Below are 25,961 nucleotides of genomic sequence, written 5' to 3' on the forward strand. Positions count from 1 at the left end.
TGCCTTGACTCTGACCTCTAACTGTATTAGTATTCCTGTTCTGCCTTGGCCCCAAGTGTCCCGACTTTCTTCTTCACTTGACTCACTCGTTTCATCAGACATGTATCCTGCCTTCTCCCCACCCTAGAGGAATGAATCCTGAATATTTGATCTACAAGTTCCCACTAAGTAATTCTCTCCAACAAAGCAGAGAACAGATGTCTCCAAAAAAAAGTCTACTCTGCTGGCACAAGTCAAACTTTTTGCCCTCATTTAGCTGGTCTCAGACACTATTAACCCTGTCAATTCCATACTGCTGGGTCCTAATTGGATTAGGATTCTGAAGAACTGGGCTCAAGTTCCAGCTCTGCAACCTATGTGATAACATTATTTGACTAAAACTCCAATACTAAGTGTTTAGGTCTCTCATAGAACTACACACCTCCCAGGATGCAATCAGACCACTTAGTTTACTCCACTAAAATACCTCTGGCTCAGGGTCACGCAGAGTCCTGTCACTCTGGCTCCAAAGCCTAATTCCTATTAGCTCCTGATCAAAGGTATAGAATTCCTTATAAAATTACACATAGCCCTTGATAGGAGATGAAGAAAATACATATTTTCCTCATTTCCTTACAGAGGTGGGGGACAGGAGAGAGAAGAAGATGAGTATAAAACATTATATTTACTCCCAGCTCAGCTGATGTATTTGTTAGTTTTTCTGAATTGCTTTTATTCACCCACTTTAGATTTTCATTGCAGTTCTTACAAGAGATGACTTTTTTCTTTTTTTTTTTTTTGTGGGGCAATGGGGGTTAAGTGACTTGCCCAGGGTCACACAGCTAGTAAATGTCAAGTGTCTGAGGCTGGATTTGAACTCAGGTCCTCCTGAATCCAGGGCCAGTGCTTTATCCACTGAGCCACCTAGCTGCCCCTGAGATGACTTTCTGGGTAGGGAAGGCAAAAGGAATATATTCAGAAATTCAGGTTATGTAAAAACAAAAGATATTAATAAATAAATAAGGACTATATCATTGGCCCTAGTTTTGAATCTGCAGTTTTTCTTATTCCCTCACTACTATTATATAGCCCAAAGTAAATAGTCAATATTCAGTAGAACCTTTCTGATATCTTTCTTGGGGAAACCCTGAAAATGTATTTAAATAACTTTGAAGTGAATCAATCTCTCTCTCTCTCTCTCTCTCTCTCTCTCTCTCTCTCTCTCTCTCTCTCTCTCTCTCTTTTGGGAGTAGGAGAGAGTGAGTAAACAATGCTCAATATAATATGAAACATTCCTAATAATCAGATCTGTCCAAATAGAGAATGGGAATCTTCATAAGGCAGTGAGAACTCTGTCCCTGGAGGTGTTCAAGTGGAAGCAGTATTCTTACTTGTCTGACATGCTCTAAAGGGGATTGATGCTTAGGTAATGGCTGGGCTGGATGACCTCAAAGGCCTCTTCTAACTATAAGATTCTAGGATTCTAATTTCTAGATTCAGACATTAGGTAATTATCAGACATCTCCCAAGAGACAAAGGAGCGAGACAGAATTGCTAAATAAGGACAGAATATTTTAGTCCTGAGCTTCATGTGCTGCTATAGCTTCCTCCTATTCAAGGATTCTGTAATAAACTGTACAGTTATAATTAGGTAAAGATGTCTGGAAAGGGACTAATATGTTCAAAAGATGGCGGAAGTTTCCCCTCCACTCCTCCCCAAAGTATTTCACATGTAAAGATTTGTAAGGCCAGGAAAAAAAAAATCTTAAAATTACTAAAGCTGCAGAGATAGCAATAACTGAAATATTTTACCTTCATTATTTTAATTTTCAAGTATTTCAAATCTAACACAATGTCAATGATATTCTCTTACTTCAAGTATCATTGCTGTCATCATTAAAATAGGGTTGAATTCATAAGTCATGTCCCCTAGAGATTAGTTAATTCTTCAGAGGCACTATTGTCTGCAATTCACAAGTCAACTATGATATTTCTGCTTCCACGTCAGAAGATAAAAAGATAAATAATCACAATGAATTTCTTTTCCACCAGCTATGAAAGCCTGCTTCCAATCACATGACTCTTTCTTACAAACAACATTCCGCTATCTGGGTGACTAAGTTCATACTATAAGGAGCTCTTCTTTTCTCCTTACATTACTCACTCTTTCAGATTAATTTTTTTTTCTCCTTCCTTTGAACACTTTTAAATCTAAGTTGAACAGAAAAGGCTTAGGTATGGGATCTTTTTCACAAATGTAAATTTTTATCGGAAAGTTATTTTTCTCTAAATTATATAACATTTGCTGAATTCTTATAGTAATGATTCAATTGCAAAGTAGAGTCTATTTCTCCTATCATTTAATTGTATAGTGTAAATCAATTGAAAGAATTTGCTAAACATTATTTTGCTTTATAAAAAGTAGAGGCAAATCTCTACTGAGCTGAGTGTTGGGTTAAATATCATTGGAGAATATAAAAGAAAAAGAAGACATGATATCTGCCCTTCTGCCAACAGAAAACAAAGGACCCTGTAATGGACAGAGGAGTTTCCTAATACAAGGGAAGGCCTATGAATACATCACTGTAAGCTCATTCATTCAGCAAATATTTATTGAGCACCAAAAAGCCTATCACCATCACCATTCAAAGACATGAAGATCCACATGGAGGCTTAAGGCTACAAATTTGACAAGATCAACTCTACAAGCTCTGATTGACAGTTTCTTCTCTTTCCTCAAGATTAAACTGCAGCCAATTTTCATCCAAGGAGTGATAGATTCGGTTCAACAACAAAGGAAGGAGGATTAAGCAAGACTGACATACAAAGCTGAGATCCATAGTGGGATTGTATGGATGAAAAGCTAGATCAATGAATCATGTTCCTAAATCAGAAATGTTTTAGGGGGAAAATTCAATAACTAAAGCCAATGGTGGTATGGAAATTATATATTCACTTCTATTCATTGGGCTGGCATAACATCTAAGGATCTCACAGTATAATTTTTATTCCAAGCAGTTATTCTTAAATGAAAATCCCTATTATAAGAGCCATCCTTCCTTGAAAATGGAAATACCAAGGCAAAGGATGGCAGAAGTCACATAAATTTAATTAGAGGAAAAAACAAAAAATCTTAGAAATTAAGGCAATCTTTAAAATACAAGGAAATCTTTAACTACCAGGAAAAAAAAAATTCATAGGGTCAGGGCAGCTGGGTGGCGCAGTGGATGGAGCACCGGCCCTGGAGTCAGGAGTACCTGAGTTCAAATCCGGCTTCAGTCACTTAACACTTACTGGCTGTGTGACCCTGGGCAAGTCACTTAACCCCGATTGCCTCACTAAAAAAAAAAAAAAAATCATAGGGTCATATAAGTAAAATAACAGGAGAAAATTGAGGGCAATAGAAGTTAAGTGACTTGCCCACAGTCACAAAAGTACTAAGCTGGAGATCTTGAGTTTGAACCCAGGTCCTCCTTTGCCCCCAGATCCAGTGCTCCCTCCACTGTCCCATGTTGCCTCCTATGATTGTGGACTTTCAGCACTTAGGAACTGGGGACCATAAAAGCCATCTAGTACAACTCCATCACTTTGCAGATGAAGATATTAAGGACAAGAGATGAATATTAAATAATATGTTATTTTCTAAGATGTATATTTAGGAGATCTTAAATAGTAAACAAACTGTTAGACTTTGGAACACCAGAGTGGAGGGGAAAGGAAGCAGATCTAAATATGATTATAAAGTGGTAGGAGCATCTAATATGAAGGGTTGGTTTCTCTTCCTTTTTCCCAATCCAAAAAATCTGAATTATGAGCAAAAAGAGGAAAAGAGATATTTTCTAGCACCAAATCAATTTCTTCATTGCATTTCACCTCCCTGAGGAGCACTAATTATGTTGATGTTGCAACTGTTTTACAACAGTTCTGGGGATGCCCTGTTTCTTATCACAGACACCTAAACCTGACAAAGGGCATGCTTTAATAAGCAGTAATCTATATCAAGAGACATCTCACTACCTAAACTCTGGCTTAAATTGGTTTCCAAGAGCCACATGAAAAAAATATACTTGCTCACCAGCAGAACAGTACCATTCACATACAAATCTTTTGGAGTTGTGTTGTTGTTGTGTTTTTTTTTGGGGGGGGGGAGCAAGGGGACAGATTTGTCACTTTACAAAGGAAACAAATATCCTGAATATTTTAAAACCACCAAATACCCCCAAATGAATTACTAGTAAAGGCTGAATAATAAAAAATAATAATACAGTAATAAAAAATTATTACTGTGCTTTCAAATTATATTCAGTCAAACATGGAAGGCAGACACTTGGCATAGCAAATAGGGGACTAATGAAGCTAGTGTCTGTTTCCTGTATTTTCAGGATCTTTTTTTTTCTTCCCCTCCTCTGAATTTACCAATGCCTTAATAGCAATCTCAGAAGCAAAATCAAGGAACAAAAAAAAAAAAAATTTAACACATAATCTCCCCTTTTGCTGTCAAGTGCCTGACCCTGGTTTGATAATCTCATTTCCTGAGAATCAAAAAGCTGGAAATTTAAGCTTCCTAGAGTGTTAATTGCGGCCCTGCTCCATTGCTAATCAAAAAATTGGATGTTTTGCATGAAAATGCTTCTCTAATTAATTCTCAGTCATAAAGCGCCCTGGTTTTAATAACCCCTCCTTGATTGGATAGCCTTTGAAGAGACAGTACAGCTAATCCGCTAAACCAGAAAAAACACACGCAGAGGAAATAATAAGTGGGCTTACAAGGTATGAACTAGATGATTGCATTAATACTGTCAACCCAAAAAGTGACTCTTCTTCCCAGGACCTCACCACACCCCAACAAAATAAGCCATAGAATGAAGCATCACAGACAAAGACAACTATCAATGAGGTAAGGCACCATGTCACGGCTTTCTCCTCACTTCCTGAAACATCATTTCCCACCATTTTCTTGAACTGCTTTGCCTTAGCTCCCCCTCCCCTACCCCTCCCCAAGCTGGTAACTAGGGATCTGAGACTGTCCACTTGTCACATTGTCTATTTTAATAAGACAAGGATTTTGCTTCCCTCTCCCTTTGCTTCAGACTGACAATATATTATCATATATATCTCCAAGAGGTGCTGAACTGAATTTTCATTATCCAAAATGTCAAGATTCGTTTTTGTCATCAGAGAACACAGCTGGTCTACACCAGCAGCCCTTTGATTAATTTAAATGGAACAAGGCACCTACACATAACTTCATTTCCCCCAGACCAGACCTGGCATTCTGCAGGTTTAAATTTACAGCTCATCAGTTTGGGATGCCATTTGCTGCCAAGGTGGCACTCGCACAGAAAAGAAAGTCTTAATTAGAACACTGCATTATTCCTCTAATTATTAAATGGGGAATTTCCATTTATAGAGCAGTGCTCATCTAGGACCCACTGATGTTGAACCAATTTCAGAAGATGTTGGACTGATACAACAACATATATTATCTATATTATTGGTACTGAGCACTTTTTTTTTTAGAATGATTTGTAAGACTGTAGAGTCTGTTCCTTTTTCTTCAATAATTGCATAAAAGTTGGCAGCCAAAGAATGACAGAGGGGAAAAAGATGATCAGAACCATCTAGGCAACTTCATCCCCATGCCCATTTTACTGAAGTCTTTAAAAAGTTTTATTGATGCCTTTTTGTTTTTATTCTGCAATGATTTCCCTATATCCACCCTTGTCTCCCACTGAGCCCTTCTTTGTAACAAAGGGGAAAAGGACAACCAATAAGCCTGACCACACCTGATAAAATCAGCAGTATCAGGTACCCAAGGTCCAAGGAGGACTAAGGAGATTATTCTTCCTCTTGGTCTACTTCCTATTTATTGTGGATAACATTGCATAACATCCCATCCCATTCCCCACCTCTGGGCCTTTGAACAGACTGTCTGTCACTTATGCATGGAGAGCGCTCCTCACCTTCTGCTTCTAGCTCCTTTCAGGGCACAACTCAAGTCCTATCCAAAGCCTTACCTGATCCACCCCCTCCAAAATTTTATGGCTTTTCCCTAACAAATTACGTTTGTCATGACTTTGCATACGTTTGGTAATGATGTAGGTGTGTAGCTGTTGTTTCCTCTCACAAGACTATAAGATCCTTGAAGAGGTTCTTACTGCTTTGCTTTGTCCCTGGTAAAGATGGATGCTGAATAAATGCAAGCCCAGTAGAAGGATGTGCTGAAGGTAACAAGGTTAAACAGCCAGGAAGAGGCAGTTTGTATTTGAATCCAGATCTTCTGACTCTAAGTTTATGAAAGGACCAGGATTTAATCAGTTTGGATAATATTTTGCATCTTACTGAGTTAGGATTTTTTTTTTAAGTTTTCATTTTTTATAACCCAGCATGACACTGAATCCAGGATTCCTTTCATTATACTGTCTCCCTAGGGGAAAAAGTTCTGGGCTAATAAAGCAAAGGCAGAGGAATTAGGAATTAATTCTAGCACTGATGAAAGAATCCCAAATCTTTAGTTACACTTAATGATGGATGCATCAATAACTGCCAATAAAAATAAACAATAATAAAAAAATAATCAAAATAATCAACATACTTCCTAATGCATGCTTATATGGAAAATCTATGAATGAAAACTATGTTACAAGCTTATGGTTTAGATATGTCACAGATTAAATCGTATCTCCCTAAACATAATAACCCTATAGTTAGCCTTATATACCATAAAAAGCTATAAGATTGGTATCAATTCTACACCAAACTGTGGCGTGTAAAACTATATGTGGTCACCTTATTTCTGTCCCAAGTTTGGAGAAAATTAGCTGGGGTTTCTAATATAGTCATTACTTATAAATTAGAAGCTTTAGCACCAGGTTTGGGGCATTAAACATTTATTAAAGTATAGTAAATATTAGTAAAGAGAGCATACATATTTCTGAAAGTTAAGAAAAGGCCTGTCTAGCCTAGAGGAGAGAATAGAGCTCAGCCTGGCCTGTTTCTTCCTCCAAGTCCTCTACCACCAAGAGCACCTCAGAGAGAGTCTGAGAATAACTACACCTAGAAGCCTTTTCTGGGTCTGGAGGAGAGGCGATCCATACACACTGCTTCAAGCTAATTGGCCAGCATCAACTAAATGCATTGGTTCACTGGACTTGAGGGTGGTCCCATGTTGAGGTCAGAGTTCACACCCTCTGAGAACACACCCTCTTGAGGACCAGGCAGGTGTGGTTTTAACTGAATTAACTTTAAGTGAGTTAATCAGCAAGTCAGTTAATCTGATCAATCTTAATCCAATCAATGGGGAGGAGGGAGAGACCTTTGGGTGTCCCCAAAACTCTATTATTTTCTCACAAAACCCAAGAAATTCTAGCAAACTGGAGGTAATAGCATTTTCTAGTGGTGGGGGTAGTAGAGTGGAAGAATGGGTTACATATTTTTTTTTTACTTTCTTCGGGAGAATACAGATTTTATAGAGATCACAGACCCAGACAAGAAAGCAAATCCCCACTAACCTGCTGAGGAAATACTTGGCAGATTAGAAAACAACAACAATGAAGCACATATTACTAAAGTAATAAAAAGTTACAGCTTCTTGCTGAAAGGGGGAGGGAAGAAAGGCAATGAGAGATAATTATTTGCCTAAGAGTAAATAGAGGAGGATCTTGTGAAGAAAAAGACGATCTCTTTTACCTTTAGAGTCCTTGTGATGACTTGTAACAATGAGTATAACGTACCTATGTTTCTGTAGGCAAATCAAGACAAAGTTCAGTAAAAGTTAAACGCTATACCTTACCAACCAACTAGGCGTGGCACTGGTCACAACCTTACCCAAGGGAGTGTCAGCAGAATTGATTGTCTATTGTCTATTATTGTCTAGTGTCAGCAGAAACATGACATTCAGGAAGCCTTAGGAAAGACAAGGTCCCTGATCAGAGTAAGATCATGAAAGCCTGTGAGCACTTGGAAAGGGCACAGGAAAATGAGCTAGATATAGAAACCTTGAGTCATAATTAGTTTCTTACTGTTCACATAACTTTTCAGAATAATAATTATCATACTCCCCATGTTATTTAGGTATTTAGTTATAAATAAAATAGGTTATGGCAATAGGTTAGGAATATGTGAATCTAAGGACTGGAGGATTATACCCAGGGGTGATCAAAACCATTGATCTATAATAGAATCATGATTCTACCAGAATGGTTTTGTATTAGACCTATATTTAGTAATAGGATCATGAGCTTCAAGGGCCTAGATGCCAGAAGATGAACAAGGTTGGGGGTAGACAGAAGAGAGGATATTTAGACATCTTCAGAGAGGTGTTCCAAGGATTCTATTTTAAAATATAAATGAAAAGAATCAATGTTTGGTTGGAAAGATTGCTAGGTTTTGAGTCAAAGGACACTAGATTTAGAATTGGAAGGAGACTTAGAAGTTATCTAGTCCTATCCCTTCATTTTACAGCTAAAGAAACAATAACCCAGAGAGACTGAATAACTTGCCCATTGCGGCAAAATTCAAACTGAGCTCCTCTGACCCCAAAGTCAGCAGTCATTCCACTGCAGTGTGCATGCTATCTGAGCGGGAAACATGACTGATCTATTCATAATCTGGGTGCGTATGGGCATGTTCCCAATTGTCTCCAGGTGACTGATGGACAAAAAGGGGGCCCAGAAATGAAGAGGAAGAGAGAGCAGGATCAATTGAATCTGGGAAATTGTATAGCATTTTCAATGATCTTAAGCATCTCCATGCCCTGCTTCTACCCCTAAAATATTCTTCTTAATATCAGTATTTTTCTGGCAATTTTTTATGACTACAAGTCATGGGATATTCAGAGTCTCTAATGAATCAAAATTTCAGGTCATCCAAAGGGTAATGGTGAAACTCATGGTGGGAAAAAATGGGCTATAGCTTATTACCAATGGCAAACTGCTCCTAAAAAGGGGGAGTCAAAACATTAACTAAGAGAAAGATGAGATGAGAGAGCAAGAAAGGTGGGGGGGGTGGAGAAAGAAGGAGATGGTCATGTAGTGTGATCAAATACAATCAGCACATGATATATCAGGTGATATAGAAGAAGATCCCTATCACTTTGGGTATAGTGCTTCCATAGAGAACTATAGAAGCACATGGACAAGAGTCACATAGTATAAAAAGGAACTAACTAGATTTCAACCTGTATCACTGGAGGGATTATCTACATCAGTGGAACAGTACCACTGATGTGTCCTACCACTGTGATGAGCTATATCTGATGGGGTAATATCTGGGAGGGGTGGAGGAGGGAGAGTTAATGGATACTGGGTAAATGGTAAAGGGACTTAAAAAAAAAAAAAAGAGGATCCCAGATCAAAGGTTAAAGGTTGTAAGGCTACTGAAGAAAGTCTCCATTTACTAAGTTTGATTAATAAATAAATTCCATCTATGTCCAAAAGGAGTTGAGGAGATACACAAAAATTAACAATTTGAAAATAAAAATTAGCCATTCAAATCAGGAAAGATAACCTAAGAAGAGAATGGGAAATAGCAGTTACCAGGCACTTTAGATGAGCTAATTACTAAATTTAGCTTCAAATTTCCTGGCAGCTAATGCAAAAAGAGAAACATGCTGGGTTATATGGTATTTATTGTCTTACAAAAGAAAGTATGCAAATTCATTTGTAGAGACAATTTTTTCCCTGGAATTGAACTCAAGGAAGAATATATTGTATGGATCTTTGTATCAAAGTCCCTCAGTAACCCCAAGCCTATGGTTTTTAACTACAGCTATACAAAAGCAATCAGTGCTACTCAAAAAAGAAAATTCTTCCATGACCCTCTAGAAATGTTGGTGGCATGGTATGCTGGCGTGACTCATGAGGGCATTTATGGAAAAGGATGAGAGAAATCAAGGCAGATACTTTGCTTTCTGATAATCTATCAATACAGAAATAACACCTGGAGAATGTAAAAGGTCATCGAATGGGTCCATTAGACTCTCTCAAATATTGTCTTAAGCGAGCCTTTGTCAGTGCTAGATTACAATCAATTTCTGGCTGAATTCTCTAGTGACTGTTGCCACAGTTACTCTAATGTTACTGGTTAAAGTAAGAGCTAAATACATAGATAATATAAAGGAAAGCAGCAAGACTATTTTGTTATAAAATTTAAGGACGGGGATAATGTATTCCGCTAATGTGGCCAATATTGTTGGGAGGTTTCCTCAGCTCATCTGTCCTTGGAAACACAGTAGCTAAAAACTGACAATGTCTAGTCCTTTGAAATGGGAGGAGGAGATATCTCCTTCCTTATTTGGCTCCAGCCAATTAAAAAGTATTCACCAATGGGTCCCAAATTAGGACAGCTTTCTGTTTATGAACGTGGGAGGATTCTTGATTTTAGATTTCTGTAACACTTTTAATGCCATTTATATGAATAGCAGTGGACTGTTTTTGATTCAAAACTGATTCCTTCTCTGGCAGAGGTTAGAATGTAGATAAGATCATCCCTGGTAAAAGATCTGAGGAGCTTGCTTGGATCTTAACAAGAAGATATATGAGTAAGAGAATAGAATTGGATTAAAAGTAATAGAGAGGACTTCTAACCGGGTCTTCCAGGGCCTTTTCCCTCAATTTCCTTTCTCTTCCCTTCTGGTCAACCAAATTTGCAGCCTCACGGCCCTGCTCTGACCATGTTCTCTATCTTAGCTTAGTTCTCCTCCCCTGGAAAACAGAACAATGAAGAGCATGAGGATGCCTCAATTTTTCCAGGAGGAAGAAGTAGAGAGAAAAATCCCAGTACTTCTGTTGGTCAGAGGAACAATTATTAGTTCTCTCTACTTTTCTTATTTTTGAGTATATGTATAAACACAGGATAGCAATTGTACTGTTAAGTTTTTATAAACCATGAATATACATAATAAAAAGAAGCCATTATGAATGTGATAATAAGTTTAAAAGAACTTGGATTTTATGAATCACAGTAATTATCTCTATGCATTTAAAAATAGAATGATATACACATTAATCATACACTCTGATAGGGGCTGGGAATACAAACATAAAAAATGAAACAATCCTTACTCACACTGAGCTTACACTTAAATAGGGGACAGACTGTATGTTTGTAGAAGATATGTTTGCTTGTTTATGAATTTACTTGTAGGTGCACAAACCCCTTCCCTTATCAATCCAGGGACCCAATGCCTATAGGCTTGGAACCACTGGTATGATAAAAATATCTATAATATACCTAACTTGTGCATAGGTTTGAACTCCCAAAGTCCAATGTGTTTTTATGACTGCAGCAAGATCACAAGGACACAGAACTATAGCTAGAAGGTTCATTTCCAGTGATCTAAAACAGAGATACCAAACACGAGGTCTCAACACACAGCATGCAAAATGCAATCCAAATCAGATTAAAATGTAATTGGGAAATGTTTAACAAAATAAGTAAAAACACAAGAAAACATAGGTGATAATAGTATGTGGCTTTCTATGTTAGTGTGTGGCCTGCAGGGATCCTTATCCATGGTTTAGTGGCCCTAGTTTCTATTTAAGCTTGAAACAACTGATCTCTCATTTTACATATGAAGAAACTGAAGTCCAGAAAACTGAAATAGTTTCACTGGGAATAAATGGGAGATCCTGAACATGGACCCAGGACTTCTAACTCCAAAGTCAAGCTTTCTTTCCACTGGACCCTGTGGTGTTACTGGATACTAAAATTTTTTTTTAATTAAATTTAAAAAAATAATGAATAAATAAATAAATGGATGAATGAGTGAATGAATAAATAAATACACAAACAAAAAATAAATGAATAAATAAATGAAAGTGAACAAAGGCATCTAAGTTTCTGACTGGGAAAGCCCTCTCTATCTTTCAGCCTCTGACACTGGAAGCTAAGAGTTAAAATAAGGTCTATCAGCAGTAGAGATGGGATACCATACTACAGACCAGTACTGTGAAGGGTTCACCAGTCTTTATTATTTTAGAACTGATGTGAAGCTAAAAACTACTCTGCCTATAAGTAGAGTCTTGTATTCTGTGGCTGAATATTACTATCCAACCAAATAGGAATATGTAAATTAGTTGACTGATGTCAGAAGAAAGCTTTAATGTGCAAACAAAATGGGACTTATGTGGGCTAATCATACAGGAATATGCAAATGAGCAGGCTGTAATTCAGAAGATGTCATCACAAATCTACGAATGAACATCCTATATTATGACTATTACAATATTCATATATCATTCACATATACTACTGTAATATAAGCTTTTCAAGCCTAAAATTGTGGTGAAGCCAAAAGTCACTCTGCATTTATTTACAGCCATACCACAACTTTAAAAGCTTAAAATTAAATATGCACAGAGAACTTTGCAATCTCCATACATAACCAAGCTGCCGCCACCACCTGCAGTCTAAGATGAATATTCTATTTTTAATCCAGGAATTTGAGGTTGGATTTCGCCCTGGAGATCTTGAAGTATAGCCTAAGCCCTCTACATATTCCTCTTTGTCCAGAAATTACAACATCTGGATCAAACTAGTACCAACAGTAACAGAGAGGGGAACTATGTTCAGAGCCGCCAGCTTCCTGGTACAGCATCCCAATTTTTAAAAAGTCCCAAGGACCCTGAAGTAAATAATCTCTTGATCTGCATGTAACAAAAGCAGTTCTAATGCTTTCTTAGCTGATTGGGCTATCCAAAGATAACTCCATTAGTTGTCTTTAGAGAAGAATGAGGGGCAGCAAGATTATCTCTAAAATCAGGCAACTGAATAATAGAGCAGATCAAGTGCTAGACATGAAGTCAGTAAAACCCAAGTCCAAAGAGTGATTCAAACACTTCAGAGTTATATGAACCTGAATAAGTCACAATCTCTCTATGCTTCCACTTCTGCATCTGTAAAATGAGACCACCTTGGAGGGTACTTCTGGAGCCAGATCTATGATCACTTCCAAGATCCCTTTCCCACCCCCACCTCAGATGGACAGTGTTCAGAAAGCAGAGCAGTGGGGAATGAAGAAGGAGGCAGCTGGTCAGGGTTGTCCTAACTATACCTAAGGTAAGAACCATCCATGGAAAATTGACAAGCCAATTATTATTCTTTATACAAATAAATAAAGTAAGTTTCATTGATGCCTTCTTGTGTTTTTGTTTTTGCTTCACAGTCATTTCCACATACAAATCCTAACATGAACAATGACTACCCAGCCTTTGTACCAGAAAACCCATTAAGTGAAAACAGCTGTCCCATCTAATGGATGTGCAACACTCTGCATTTTCAGTCTCCTACTTCTCTATCAAAAGGATGAGGAGAGTATATTTTACCATCTGATCTCAAGGGTCAGGAAAAGTTATTACAGTCACCTAAGAGTTCAGCTTTGCTTTAGTGATTTTGTCATTTATATCATCATGGTCATTTGAATATTATTCTCCAGGTTCTGCTCATGTCATTCTTTATTAGTTCATACAAATCTTCCTGTGCTTCTCATAATTCCTTATATTCACTATTTCTTACAATGCAGTAAAATTCCATTACTTTCAGGTACGATAGCTTGTTTAATCATTCCCTCAAAGTGCATTTAATTTGTATTTAGTTCTTTGGAAAGCCCATCTTTATAATGACTATATTCTTTCGCAGATACTATATATGGCCATAAATTATGAACATCATGATCTCAGAAAAATCACAACCACAGGTGACACAAAAAACAACTGAAAACTGTATGGTGGGGTGCACGCACTGTACCATATTACCAATCATCATTTGCCCATAAGGAGCAGGGAAAAATATATAAGCAAGGCCCAACCTGTCCATCCATGGGCAAGTGCTCTGGTGCTCTGTTTCTTCATTTGTCAAATGAATGGTAAGGTCCCTTCTTTAAAGATTATGATCTAAAACAGTGTTAACATGGGTTTAACCTGGATTTAGTGAACTTGTTTTATTTTGATAGTTTAAAAGATATTTCAAGATAATTAGTTTCCTTTGGAATCTTATCATACTACATACAGTCGCATGTAAACTTTTGTTTTTATGTTGAATTGTTTCTGTATCTCATGGCAGTTAAGTTATTACTTAGTATTTTTCCAGTGACTGAATAAAGAGCATAATTATTGAAACTATGAATGATCCTAATGATTGGGGCTTAACAATGTTTTGCAAACTAGAAAAAGAATCCATATTGACCTTTAAAATCAAGATCAAATCATCAATAATCAATACTTGGAATGAAATTCAGTGTCCTTTAGGCAAATCACATCACCTCCTCATATGAAAAGGAAGGTGAAGTGCCAGTTGATCTCTAAGGTCCCTTCCAGATCTAACTTAGTTATCCAATGATTCTAGAAAGGAAGGGGAGCAGCCATATTGTAAGAATGAGGCATAGTGGATGGATAGCTCCAGTATTTACTGCCTTTCATATTCAAGAAATATTAAAGGTCTCCAGAATAATGGGTGTATTCCCATAGAAAATTTAGAGAAAGAATGGGTGGAGGAGGAGCTATCTGGAAGGAGGGAGAGAATTGAGAACTCAAATTTTTAAAAATTTTTAAAGAAAAAAATAAAAAGAAAATTTAGAGATAGAAATGTACATAATTTGTACCAGTAGTGGAAATTTCCACAGTAGAGATTTTAGGTCTAAGTATCTATAATAGTATATCTCAGGCAGCTAGATGGCGCAGTGGATAAAGCACTGGCCCTGGATTCAAGAGTACCTGAGTTCAAATCCAACCTCAGATACTTGACATTTAACTAGCTGTGTGACCCTGGGCAAGTCACTTAACCCCCATTGCCCTTCACAAAAAATAAAAAGTATATCTTATTATTGAGTAAATGTTATATTTATGTTGATTAAAACTAAGTGGCAAGGTTAAAATCCCAAGAACCTAAATGTAGGTATTCAGCAGTTATTTTTTATATGAATTTCTATGGCCTGAAATAGTGTAGGCACATGAAAGTCTAGAACAATTGTACAGTTAACTATGCACATTTTAGAAAAAAGTATATTTCTTTATGTTTTCATGCATAGTTTGCCCAGTCACGAAGCAAACAGTGAACAAATCTTTAAATATTTTCTCACTCAGCTTCAACAAATAAAGCTATACATGTGATAGGGTTACATGGCACAGGTATAAAATTACCACACAAAGGTACCTCATTTTATGTAAAATGCATGTCACTGAAAAGTTGTGTACAAATGAAGTAGTTCTTTAAATATGCTATTAATGGGTTTGTTAATTCAAAGTATTTTTAGTGAATTTTTATGCAAAGTAAATAGTTGATCCATCATAAATATAGATTTTTATACATAAGGCAAGGCATAAGTAGAGATGAAAATTACACTACTCAAAAATTTTAAGGCTTCACAACCCAACCAATAAACTATAATGTAATAGGCTCAAAAAATAAGCCAAAAGCCAGATCAAGCCAGGTTAGTTCATGGGTATTCCTGGCTCCCAACTCTTATGATGCTATTTTGGGAGATCAATTCTAAAACAATAAGCTCAGATTATTCCAAAGACTGGATCATTCAATAGTCTAAACTATATATTACAAAAGTCCAAAGTAGTCATAGACGTGGAAGCAGGAGTAGTAATCATCATGGCATTATTTCCATTTAAATCAAAGCAAGTAAAAGCACTTTTAGCCATTTTTCATGTCCCTTCCCCTCTCAATGGGAGAAAACAAGGACTCTTATAAACTATGATTCACAACTAAACAAATATGTAAGATGCATACCTACTGTGATAAGTAAGATAAGATTCAGAAATAAAGAAAGCAAAATTCTTAGGTTCAAAAATAATAGCCCCACTTTAACTTCTTTGACATTTAAAAAATTTTTTCTAAGAGCACATATATTTATATATAGTTTAATTTTATCATAACAACATGTAAGGCAGGTAAATCAAGTATAATTATTCCCACTTTCCACATGAGGAAAATATAAGAATGGTATAAGAGGTTTCGCTTAAGGTCACCCAAGTGATTGGTGGCAGAGATGGGGTCAGGCTTTTCCCAAAGAATCCTCTATTAATCAATTACCTTCCTTTCCTGTAGAATTGAACAAAAAAAAAAGTGAGGTAAACTACCACTTTTATGTATTTTAATATCTATCAGGCAATTTAAGATTCAAGAAGCTATGGTTATACTAAATATTTATTAAAATAATTATCCTTCTTGTTATCTTACAACACACTTACTTAAATAGAATGACATTCCTAGAGAGATTCAGAGAAACAGGATGCTACCAACAAAAGCAGAGAACTTCACAGAAGTCTGCCGTCTACCTGTTATCCCATAGGACTTCAAAATGAATTTGCTCACCCCTAAAAATAGAAGAGATAATGAACCATCTGTACCACAATGTTTAGGCCCAATTGGGAAGACCTGATAGAGTGGAAAGCTCATTTTTTAATTCCTTTACTTTTGGGATGGGTGACACTTTTAATTGAACAAGAAGTAGGAGGAAAAGTTGGCAGGGACTTTTTTTTTTTAAAATATGAGATTTTTAATGTTACTTTGATGCTCTTTTTGGTAGGTTTCTTTGTCATGCTCCTATGGAGTAGTGGGAACAGCCAACCCCTGTGGCCTAAGCTGCTGTGAAAAGAAACTTACAACTGTGCGGCATTCACAGAAGAGACAGCCTTCCACCACTGTCTACCAATCTGACTCAACAATTCAATTAGAATTTTTCAAGGTAAAGCTAAAATGCAGATATCACTATGGTCCATGGATCAGGTAGATTAATAGAAAGGCTGAAAAAGAACAATCGTTCATCATGGAAAGCAGGTAGGGTTTTTCCTTTTTTTGCCTGTTGAAATGTTAAAACCATTGAGCATAGAAACTTTCTTTCCCAAATGAAATATTAGCAAACTTTTTAAAAGATCAGGTTAGCTGACAGGGTAGCTTTCCTGTCAGGTGATTTGGCAAAAGAGCCAAAATTGTTCTTTAACAGTTAGTTCAACCTATTTGCACACTACTTCTTTCCTTATATTTCAGTAAGCATTAGTTATTACATTAGAATATTTCTGCCAAGTACCACATTTTGAGTGGGTTCCCATTATTCTCATATTCCTGCTCAGCTCCAATGTATTCTGTACTGTATATTTGTCACTCATACAAGAAGTTATACCTCAACTGATGAATCTCCTTTAGAAAAACAATTTAAATCATCATTAATCACGCAAAGGAGTGTTAGTATATGTCATTTAGCTGAAACCCCTGTCTGTGGTTTCATTTGCAATAAAATGTTACCTTTCCATACCCTGAGATCCTGTAGTACTCATTTATTATTTGTAGCACATACCTGACACTAATTTCCTGCCTACTATCAGGCCACAAATATTGCCTTGCATACAGCAGGTGCTCAACAAGAATGTGTCGGTTAAATGAATTCCATTTCAAAGGAGTTATGATATAAACCTTTAATCTTCTCTGAATCCGCAACCTAACAACCTTCACAACAATTTCTTTTTCTAATCATTTTGGTCACTTTTGCTCCTCTATACTGGGAAGCCTCCAATTTCTCCATATCCCACATAAAATGCAGGATCCAAAATCCAAATATGATGCCGCATTCTTCTCAGTATCCAGTCAATAACAAAGCAGAAAATAAAGATTACTTATCCACAGGCTACCATGCTTCTACTAATCTGCTCCAGTATCACATGAATAGCACTGCATTGCTGACTTGCACTCAGTTGGTGATCCAAAGGATGAGCCCAAGCCAGCAATCAAGCTACATTCCCTACCTTATAAACACACCTCTACTTCTACCATCCATGCTCATGATATAAATATGAAATAAAACCGAATCCAAAAGTGACCTCTTACTTCACCAATTAACAAGTATTCTCCCCCAAATGATGAAGCCCCATCCATCACTAGCCTTTGGATACATCAGTCTGACCACTTCTTCGCCCGCGGAACTGATTTTTTTTTTTTTTGACTCAGGTTCCATAGTATCATTTACTGAGAATATGAAGTGATACAAAATCAAAATCCTTAGCAAAGCTCAATCGCACACCATGTATTGCTTCTTCTCTACCTATCAAGACCATCACTCTGCCATAGAAGGCGGTGTTATTAGGACGATGATTTGCTTTTCATAAACCTAGATTATTTACTTTCATGTAAGATTCCTTTACCTTGTGCTCTTCTAGGTGCCTGCAAATCAATTTCTTGATAATTTGTTCTAGTATCTTTCCAAGTATCATAATTAAGCTGACTGGCCTATAACCTCCAGAGTTATCCTTCTTGCCTTTCATAGTATTGGGCTTTGAATTTTTCCATTTGCAATCCTCAGGCATGCCTTGTATCCTCCAGGAATCCTCAAAAATAATAGCGAAAATCAAGTGACAGACAGAAGCAGACGATTGGAATTCTCCTGGGGTCTGACGAGGCCCAAGTCTGCCAGCTTTGAGCATAGAGGGTCTGATCCCATCTTTTGCCTTGAGCTCCTTCTTGAATAGCAACTAGGTTGAATTCTGTGGCCACAGTGACAGTTTGAGCTGCCCTACAGCAGATGCTGGTAAGCGATAGAAGAAACAGATTATCAAGTCTTTAAGTTTCTGTTATCTTGAAAGTACCCTGTGAATAGAGGCTATAAACTCACAAGCCAGAAAAGCTTCAGACTTTGCCCATCAAAATAACTTTGCCTCGGAAGTTTTATTACCTACCCTGAAGTTCTCCGCTGCGGCTGTACAGCTCCCTTCTCTGCTCACGCAAATAGGCGCTCATGCTGATAGCATGGGAGGATGACTCAAACCTACAGTGGAACAGAAGGCCAGGAAAGGTTTACATACGAAGAGCACAGAACACCAAAAATCCACCACCCCAATCAACCCACAACTGCTCCTCCAGAGCCGTGGCCAAGAAAACAATGGGAAGTAAAGAATGATGATGGCAACAGGTAACAAGACCTAGGTCAGTGTCTGACTTCTGCTGAACTGTTCGATCTCTCTTCAGTATCCTGGCAGGCCTTTTCTCATGTTAGTTTAATCTATATTCAATAGATCAACAATCCCACAAAGATCCATTAAGTGACTGCTATGTGCAAGCCATTACCCAAGATGCCAGAGATGCAAAGATGAAAAGGCAAACAGATAGGTGTACAAGACAGTTCCTGTCCTCAACAAGTTGACCTTATATTGGGGGTGAGAGGAGAGAGTAACAGTAGGACTAATATTGGTATGGTGCTTTCATACATTACTTCACAACATCCTAAAGAGAGGGTGCTGTGGATATTATCATTTGCCTTTTATGGAGGAGGAAACAACTCAGAAAACTTAAATAATCCAGTCATGATCAAACAAGTAGGAAGAGTCAGAGGCAGGATCTGGACACAGGTTTTCCCATCTCCGGGTTCAATACTTTCTCCATAAAAGCATGTTTCCTCCAATAAACACTACAACGTAAACACAAGGTAATTAAAGGATAGATAGAACCTAATAACCAGGGGCCTTGAGGGGGGCTAAGAGTTCTTCTAATAGAGCACAAAAGAGGATAGGGAAGGTCTGTGCAAAAGCACTGATTTGCAGGGAACAGGAACACAGAGTACAAAAAAAGAAGTAACATAAAATATGTGTGCAGAGAGAGATTGGTGTCAGATTGTAGAATACTATGTCAAGCTGAAGCCTTGTCCTATAGGTAATAGGGAGGGACTGGTAATATTTGAGCAGGCAAGTGACATGACCAGAATTTTGGGTCATTTTCTGTGTCATCATGAGCATATCACTGCCCAGTTCAATATTTCACAGCTCCCCCTTACCTAAAAATCCTGCTCTCTGTTACTGGACAACAATTCTGGTTTTGTCATTCTCAGAAAGCTTCTGTTTATCAGGAGTACTCTAGAAATATTGTAATGTAACTACCCCAAAGAAAAGACCAGCCACAGACTGCAATTTAGTGCCCTTGAGACAATATGTCTACTAAAATACCATTCACTTTTTGCTCTACCAAGTATCAAGTAAAACACTTTTACAAGAATTGTAAAATGAATATTTCTATCTTCCACAAAAACAATTTCATAAGAACCAAGTTGGGAAGTTGTCGCTATCTACCTTATAAAGCCCTGAAAGAGGAGGCATAGAGAGAATTCATGTCATATCTGAATGGATTCCTAAAATCTGAAACAATGAATAACATAAGAAAAATACTCAGGGCCTTAAATCAAAAGTAAGGATGCAAAACAAAACTGAACAGGTTCCTGAAATCTGAAACAATGAATAAAAAAGGAAAGCTAGAGACATGAAAAAGTAAACAGGCAAGGCAGCAGTGGTGCAGTGGATTCGGTGCTGGGCTTAGAATCAGAAATAGGTAAGTTCAAATCCAGTCTCAGAAACTTTTAGCTGTGTGACCTTGGGCAAATTATTTGACCTCTATTTGCCAGTGGAGAAGGAAAGAGCAAACCACTCCAATATCTTTGCCACGAAAATTCCACAGACAGTTGTCAGACACAGAGAAAGCCTCTTAACTATCATTGTCACTAAGAGATGATAATGAGCTAGGTTACATTACAGGGGAGCTGCATGATCATATTTTTACCTAACAACTAGAGGACTGAGAAAGGTCATTCATGGGCAATGGAAAGGAATAAACTGACTTACGCAAAAAATTCTAATAGAAATAATCACTACACTTAATGCTTTTCTGTGTACTAGTCAAAAACTAAATGGGCACCGAAAGCCTGCTGTAAGGTGGTGTGGGCTACTTCTACCATAATATGCTACCTGCCAGTCAACTGCAGAAGAGATAGGAGTGACCTCCAAAAAGCACAGTGAGAGCTGCTGGCCAGAGACCAAGAGAAAAGCAGGGTTGTGAAAAGGGAAAGACAAACATGCTAAGAAAAGACAGCTATTAAATACACACAATTAACCTTAGCTAGAGACAATTAATGAAAGATAATAAAGTACTTCTTGCACTTGAGAATAATGGGATTTCACCAACATATTAACCCTTAATAACCTAAAGATTTTTGGACACTCTGAAATCCTTTCTAGCTGCTAGCAGTCAATGACCTACAATCTCAAGAGGATCATGGATATGTCAGAGCTGTGTGTGAAACTTGGGGCTGAGAATTAGAGGTCAAGAATCTTTTGCCTAAAACTCCTTAAAACTGCTTAATATGCTTCACATAAAGACTAGTAGAAGGCATGAAGCACACTACCCATGCCAGCTATATGTAACTGAATAATTCCTATGGAAAAGAGAAATGAACAAACTACAAAATAAGTAAATTAAACTCTTTACAAAATATAAAATGCATATCAATTCCAAAATTAATTCAATAAAGTGTACAGAAGGCTCAACTATATATAAGAAATAGAAACTCAATTTTAAAAAACAACAACAACAAAATCTTAACTACATTTCCAGTTCATATACTAAATGGAGAAAACAGATAGTATGTGTTTCACTCATATTCGGTAGAATGGAGGAGTGTGGACAGTGTTTATGTGCTAGTAAACCAGTTATAACAAAAAAAGTGGAAACTGAATTTTTCCTAAATAATAATAATATTAAAGAAAAGGAAAGAAAGGATTTGTTGTTGTTATTGACTAGTTGTGTCGGACTCTTCATGACCTTCTTTTGGGATTTTCTCAACAAAGACATTGGAGTAGTTTGCTATTTCCTTCTCCAGCTCATTTTACAAATGAAGAAACTGAGACAAACAGGGTGGAAAAGGGAAAAAAGGGAAAGAAATTCTCCTCTGACCAATCAATATTGTACCCAAAGAGCAAGAAAGAACAAAAATAATGTGGAGTCTTATTAAAAAAGAATAAATACTTCAGATTAGAGATTTTCTCAGAAGGTAGAATATTCCTTTCCCATTAATTTCCCCGAGGCTCCTTGAATTTTTTATTGAACAGTGAGGATATTCCAAGAATCACTTTCAGACACTACAGCTTTAACTAACAAGAAACAGTAGTGCAAAGAACTGAAGAAAGCCTTTAGAAATCAGCTTACTATGACATCATTCAAACCAATGCTTTAAATGAACATTGTAATTTACTGTCAAGCAACTTCTAAGTCCTAGTGGGTTTGGGGATGTAACACTTGCTCCTATCTGCCATCTTACTACTTACTTAAACAGGGAGTTTTTGGGCCGTTGAGGTTTCTTTTTGGCAAAAAAAGCTGCAAATTCCCGTCCTGTGCTGGCATAACTAAGCTGAGCTGATGGTTCAGAAGCTGTTCGAGTGTTCTTCATATCCAAATACTCAGTCAGCAGCATCTAACAAATAGACAAAACAGTTTAATATATACAGTTCTAATAAGCTAACAAGACACAAATCAGCAAATACATAAACAATCCAATTCCATCTCATTACAGCCAAAGTTGTACTAAACCAGGTAGTCTCAGTTTTTCCATAGTTGTTGTTTGTTTTTTTAAATTCTCATTTGAAGACTATTCTAATAACTGGTCAATTTCCTGCTCCCCTCACTTAAAGGGTTAGGGGAAGGAGAACAAGATGGTAGAAGAAGAGGAGATAGAAAGGTTTTTACCCTAACCAAAGGGGTGATTGAGCAAAGACATGCCCTTCACTTAAACGAATATTTATTAATCATCTGCTTTTGAAAGGCCTTGTACTAGGCATTGCAGACCAAAAACCAAGGTCCCTGCCCTCAAGGATCTTATTCTAACAAGGGATGCAACAAATACACAGATAAGCAAACACAAAGTAATACAAGGTAACTTCAAAAGGAAAGAATACACAAAAAAAATAAGGAATCAGAAAAGGTTTCATGTAGGAAGTGGCTCCTAAGTTGTATTCTGAAGGGTGTTAGGTATTCAAAGGGGGCAGAATTGAGGAACAAGGGCATTCCAGACATCGGGAAATTGGAATGGTGAAGGGAGAGTCTAAATAACAGAAAGGTCAATTTGAAAAAAGCTATTTCAATAGTCCAAGCAAAAGGAAATAAACAGATAAACCAGGTGATGGTTGTTGTCCCTTTCCTTTTCAAAGAGGAGCAACGACTCATAGATGAATTGGATTTAAGTGAGCCAGAGCTCCACAAAGTCATCAGCTCCATTCTCTCTTCCAGAGTCATCAAAGTTCAGTGGCGAGACAAAAGCATGGACTGCCCGAAGAGGCAGTGGATGACTTCGATGCCTTGAATGCCTGACCAAGCTCCAAGTGCTTCAGGGGTGTGACCTCAGACAGGTAACTTAATCTCCTAGTTTCATTAATTGTAAAATGAGGGGCAGCTCAGTGGCACAGTAGATTAAGCACCAGGCCTGAAGTCAGGAAGACTCATTTTCCTGAGTTCAAATCTAGCCTCAGAGGTTCACTATCTGAGTGACCCTGGGCAAGTCACTTAACCCTGTTTGCCTCAATTTCCTCATCTATAAAATGAGCTGAAGAAGAAAATGGCAAACCATTCCAGTATCTTTGCCAAGAAAACCCCAAATGAGTCGTGAAGAGGTGGACATGACTGAAACAACTGAACAATAACAAACTGAGGGGACTGGACAAGGTAGACTCTAAGGTCCCTTTCTAGCTCTAGATCCTTAACCATGGGATCCTTGGCAGCTGATTAGATATGGGCCCTAAGAAACAGGAAAAGTCAAGTGTGAGGCCAAGATTTAAGAAATGAGAAGCAGCCATTTTTGACTCAGCAATTAACAGATCACTGACAAACTTGTACAGGGAAATTTTACTTAAGAGGCAAGGTCAGAAGTTAGATAGCCTGGGAATGTAAAGTGAAAGGGAGGGGAGAAAATGGAGTAAAACATGAAGTCTTTTACGGTTTTTTCATTCATTTATTTACTTATTTTGTGGTTGAAGGGGAGAAGATAACATAGGATAATAAGCTTGGAGGAGTTTCAGGGTCAAGAAAGATTTTTTTTTTTTTAAGACCTAGGCGATGTTTTTTAAACAGGAGGAAAAAAACAGTATAAAGGGAGAAAATGAAGGTACTTCAGTTGTTAGGGCAAGTATTTTTAAAGCACACGGGTTTAATATCTACAGCGCTGAAATGTGATAGAATTTATTATATTTTCTTGTCCCTCCTAGTTTGATACATTATAATATAAATCTTGATTAATCAGAATACCTAGCAAAACCTAACTAAAATTTCTCAACAATCTAATTCTATAAAATAGAGGGCAGTATGAGGAGTTAATATGTTCTTTTAAAAAAAATTATAACTTCCTAAGGACATGTTCAGATAAGAAAACATATGGAAGTGCTTTGAAATCTTGAAAGTGTTATATAAACCTCAGCTATTGTTATTCAGTCTAAATGCTATTTTCCTATGCATCTATAATGTTATACAATGAGATTGATGTTTCAGAAATAACTATAATACCTTCAACTGTAGAAAAAAAAGTCCAATTAAGTACAATATAGTTTACTTGCTAAGGCAGGGGAACATAATTATATCCACTTAACCAGAAGTCCACTTCCAGAACTTCACATGGATTGGAATTAACTGACATTTTTCCAGTACCAAGGTTTTTAATGAATGAATCATAGTTAAAGAATTTACAGACCTAGTGATCCTAATTTTCCCATTGTAAACAGAATCAAATTTACCAGCCTGAAATAGAAACAAAAAGGTGGTACAGTTGATAGAGTCAGGAAGACTCTATGAGTCAAATACCACCTCAGACATTTACTGCGTGGCCTTGGGCAAGTCACTTAACCTCTGTTTGCTTCAGTTTCCTCTGCTTTAAAATGGGGAAAATAACAGCACCTACCTTACAAGACTGTTGTGAGGATCAAATAAAATAGTATTTGCAAAGTGCTTAGCACAGAAGAATTTATATAAGTGCTTATTTCCCTTCTCCTTCCCCTAAAATACATTAATGTGATAATACATTAATGTGAATTATAAAAATACATTAATATATTCACTGTTTTAATAAGTTTGGGTTTATTGTTAATTTCTTCCTTAAAAAAAAATCTGTTGAAACATACTATCCACCTCCAAAGAAAGAACTAATATTGAAGCAGGCTATTTTTCACTTTCATTTTTTTTCTTTTAATCAAATTTGCTTGTACAAAATGACAAATATGGCAATGTTTTACATAATCATACATGTATAACCCATATCTGATTGATTGCCACCTCAGAGAAGGGGGAGGGAAGGGAGGGAATAAAAATTGGAACCCCAAATTGTGGATAAAAAAGTTTACTGTTATTTTTTTTAAAAAGAAAATAACTTAATTTTTTAAAAAATCTGTTCTATTGTAAAAGATAGGGCCACTTTAAATTGCATAACTGCAGTTATATCTAAAGCCAAATCCTAAGGGCAACATGGTAAAAGAGACTGTTAGCTAAGTCAGGTCAGAGATCTTATGTAAATTTAATTTTAAAAGACAAGGGAAAAAGAAAAGGAAGAGCATTGTTCTATCTCTTGTCCATTTTAGTTATAAATCCTTTGATCCTACAATCTTTCCTAGACAGTAAAGAGGGAAAATGTTTCTTTCTTGCTGGGAAAACAAGATATTAGCAAAAAACCTTTTACATCTTCCCTGTGAGACAAAATAACAGCAATAAGAGAAGTGATCATCCAGAGGGTCACAGGGGAAGTGTTGTGGGGTTTTTTTGATGGTTGGGGGGGGGGGTGTATTTTTTTCTTTCCTGTTAGCTTCCTTTTTAAGAGAACTGAGAAAAGAACCTGAGGTGGGGGAAAGGCTTTTGGCAAAGAGGAGAGTTAGAGGGACCCTAGGTAAACAAAACACAAAGCCTAGAAAATTTACAATTAGTTATTGGGTGATACTTTTGGCACAGAGTGGAAGCAAGATTGTCACTTTAAAATGATTTGTTTAAGAATAAAAAATAACAGGGCAAGGAATAGTTAGGACATGGGCAAAAAGATATGTTCACATCCCTTAGGCATTTATTTTTTTTAAATATTTTAAACCGGACGCAACTAGGTGGCACAGTGGATAAAAGCACTGGCCTTGGATTCAGAAGGACCTGAATTCAAATCTGGCCTCAGGCACTTGACACTTATTAGCTGTGTGACCTTGGGCAAG

General features: G+C 37.0%; 1 protein-coding gene across 1 annotated transcript in view; it reads right to left on the reverse strand.

The window, feature by feature from the left end:
- Positions 1-25,961, reverse strand: part of EXOC4 (exocyst complex component 4) — a 911,169-nt gene that overhangs the window by 635,282 nt on the left and 249,926 nt on the right. Inside the window, exons 8-9 of the mRNA XM_043968219.1 lie at positions 22,062-22,207; positions 18,654-18,742 (exon numbers count right to left, since the gene is read on the reverse strand). Coding sequence (XP_043824154.1) covers positions 18,654-18,742; positions 22,062-22,207 — 235 coding nt within the window. The remainder of the gene's footprint in view (positions 1-18,653; positions 18,743-22,061; positions 22,208-25,961) is intronic.

The sequence above is a fragment of the Dromiciops gliroides genome, chromosome 5 (assembly GCF_019393635.1).
Source record: "Dromiciops gliroides isolate mDroGli1 chromosome 5, mDroGli1.pri, whole genome shotgun sequence".
Taxonomy (NCBI): domain Eukaryota; kingdom Metazoa; phylum Chordata; class Mammalia; order Microbiotheria; family Microbiotheriidae; genus Dromiciops; species Dromiciops gliroides.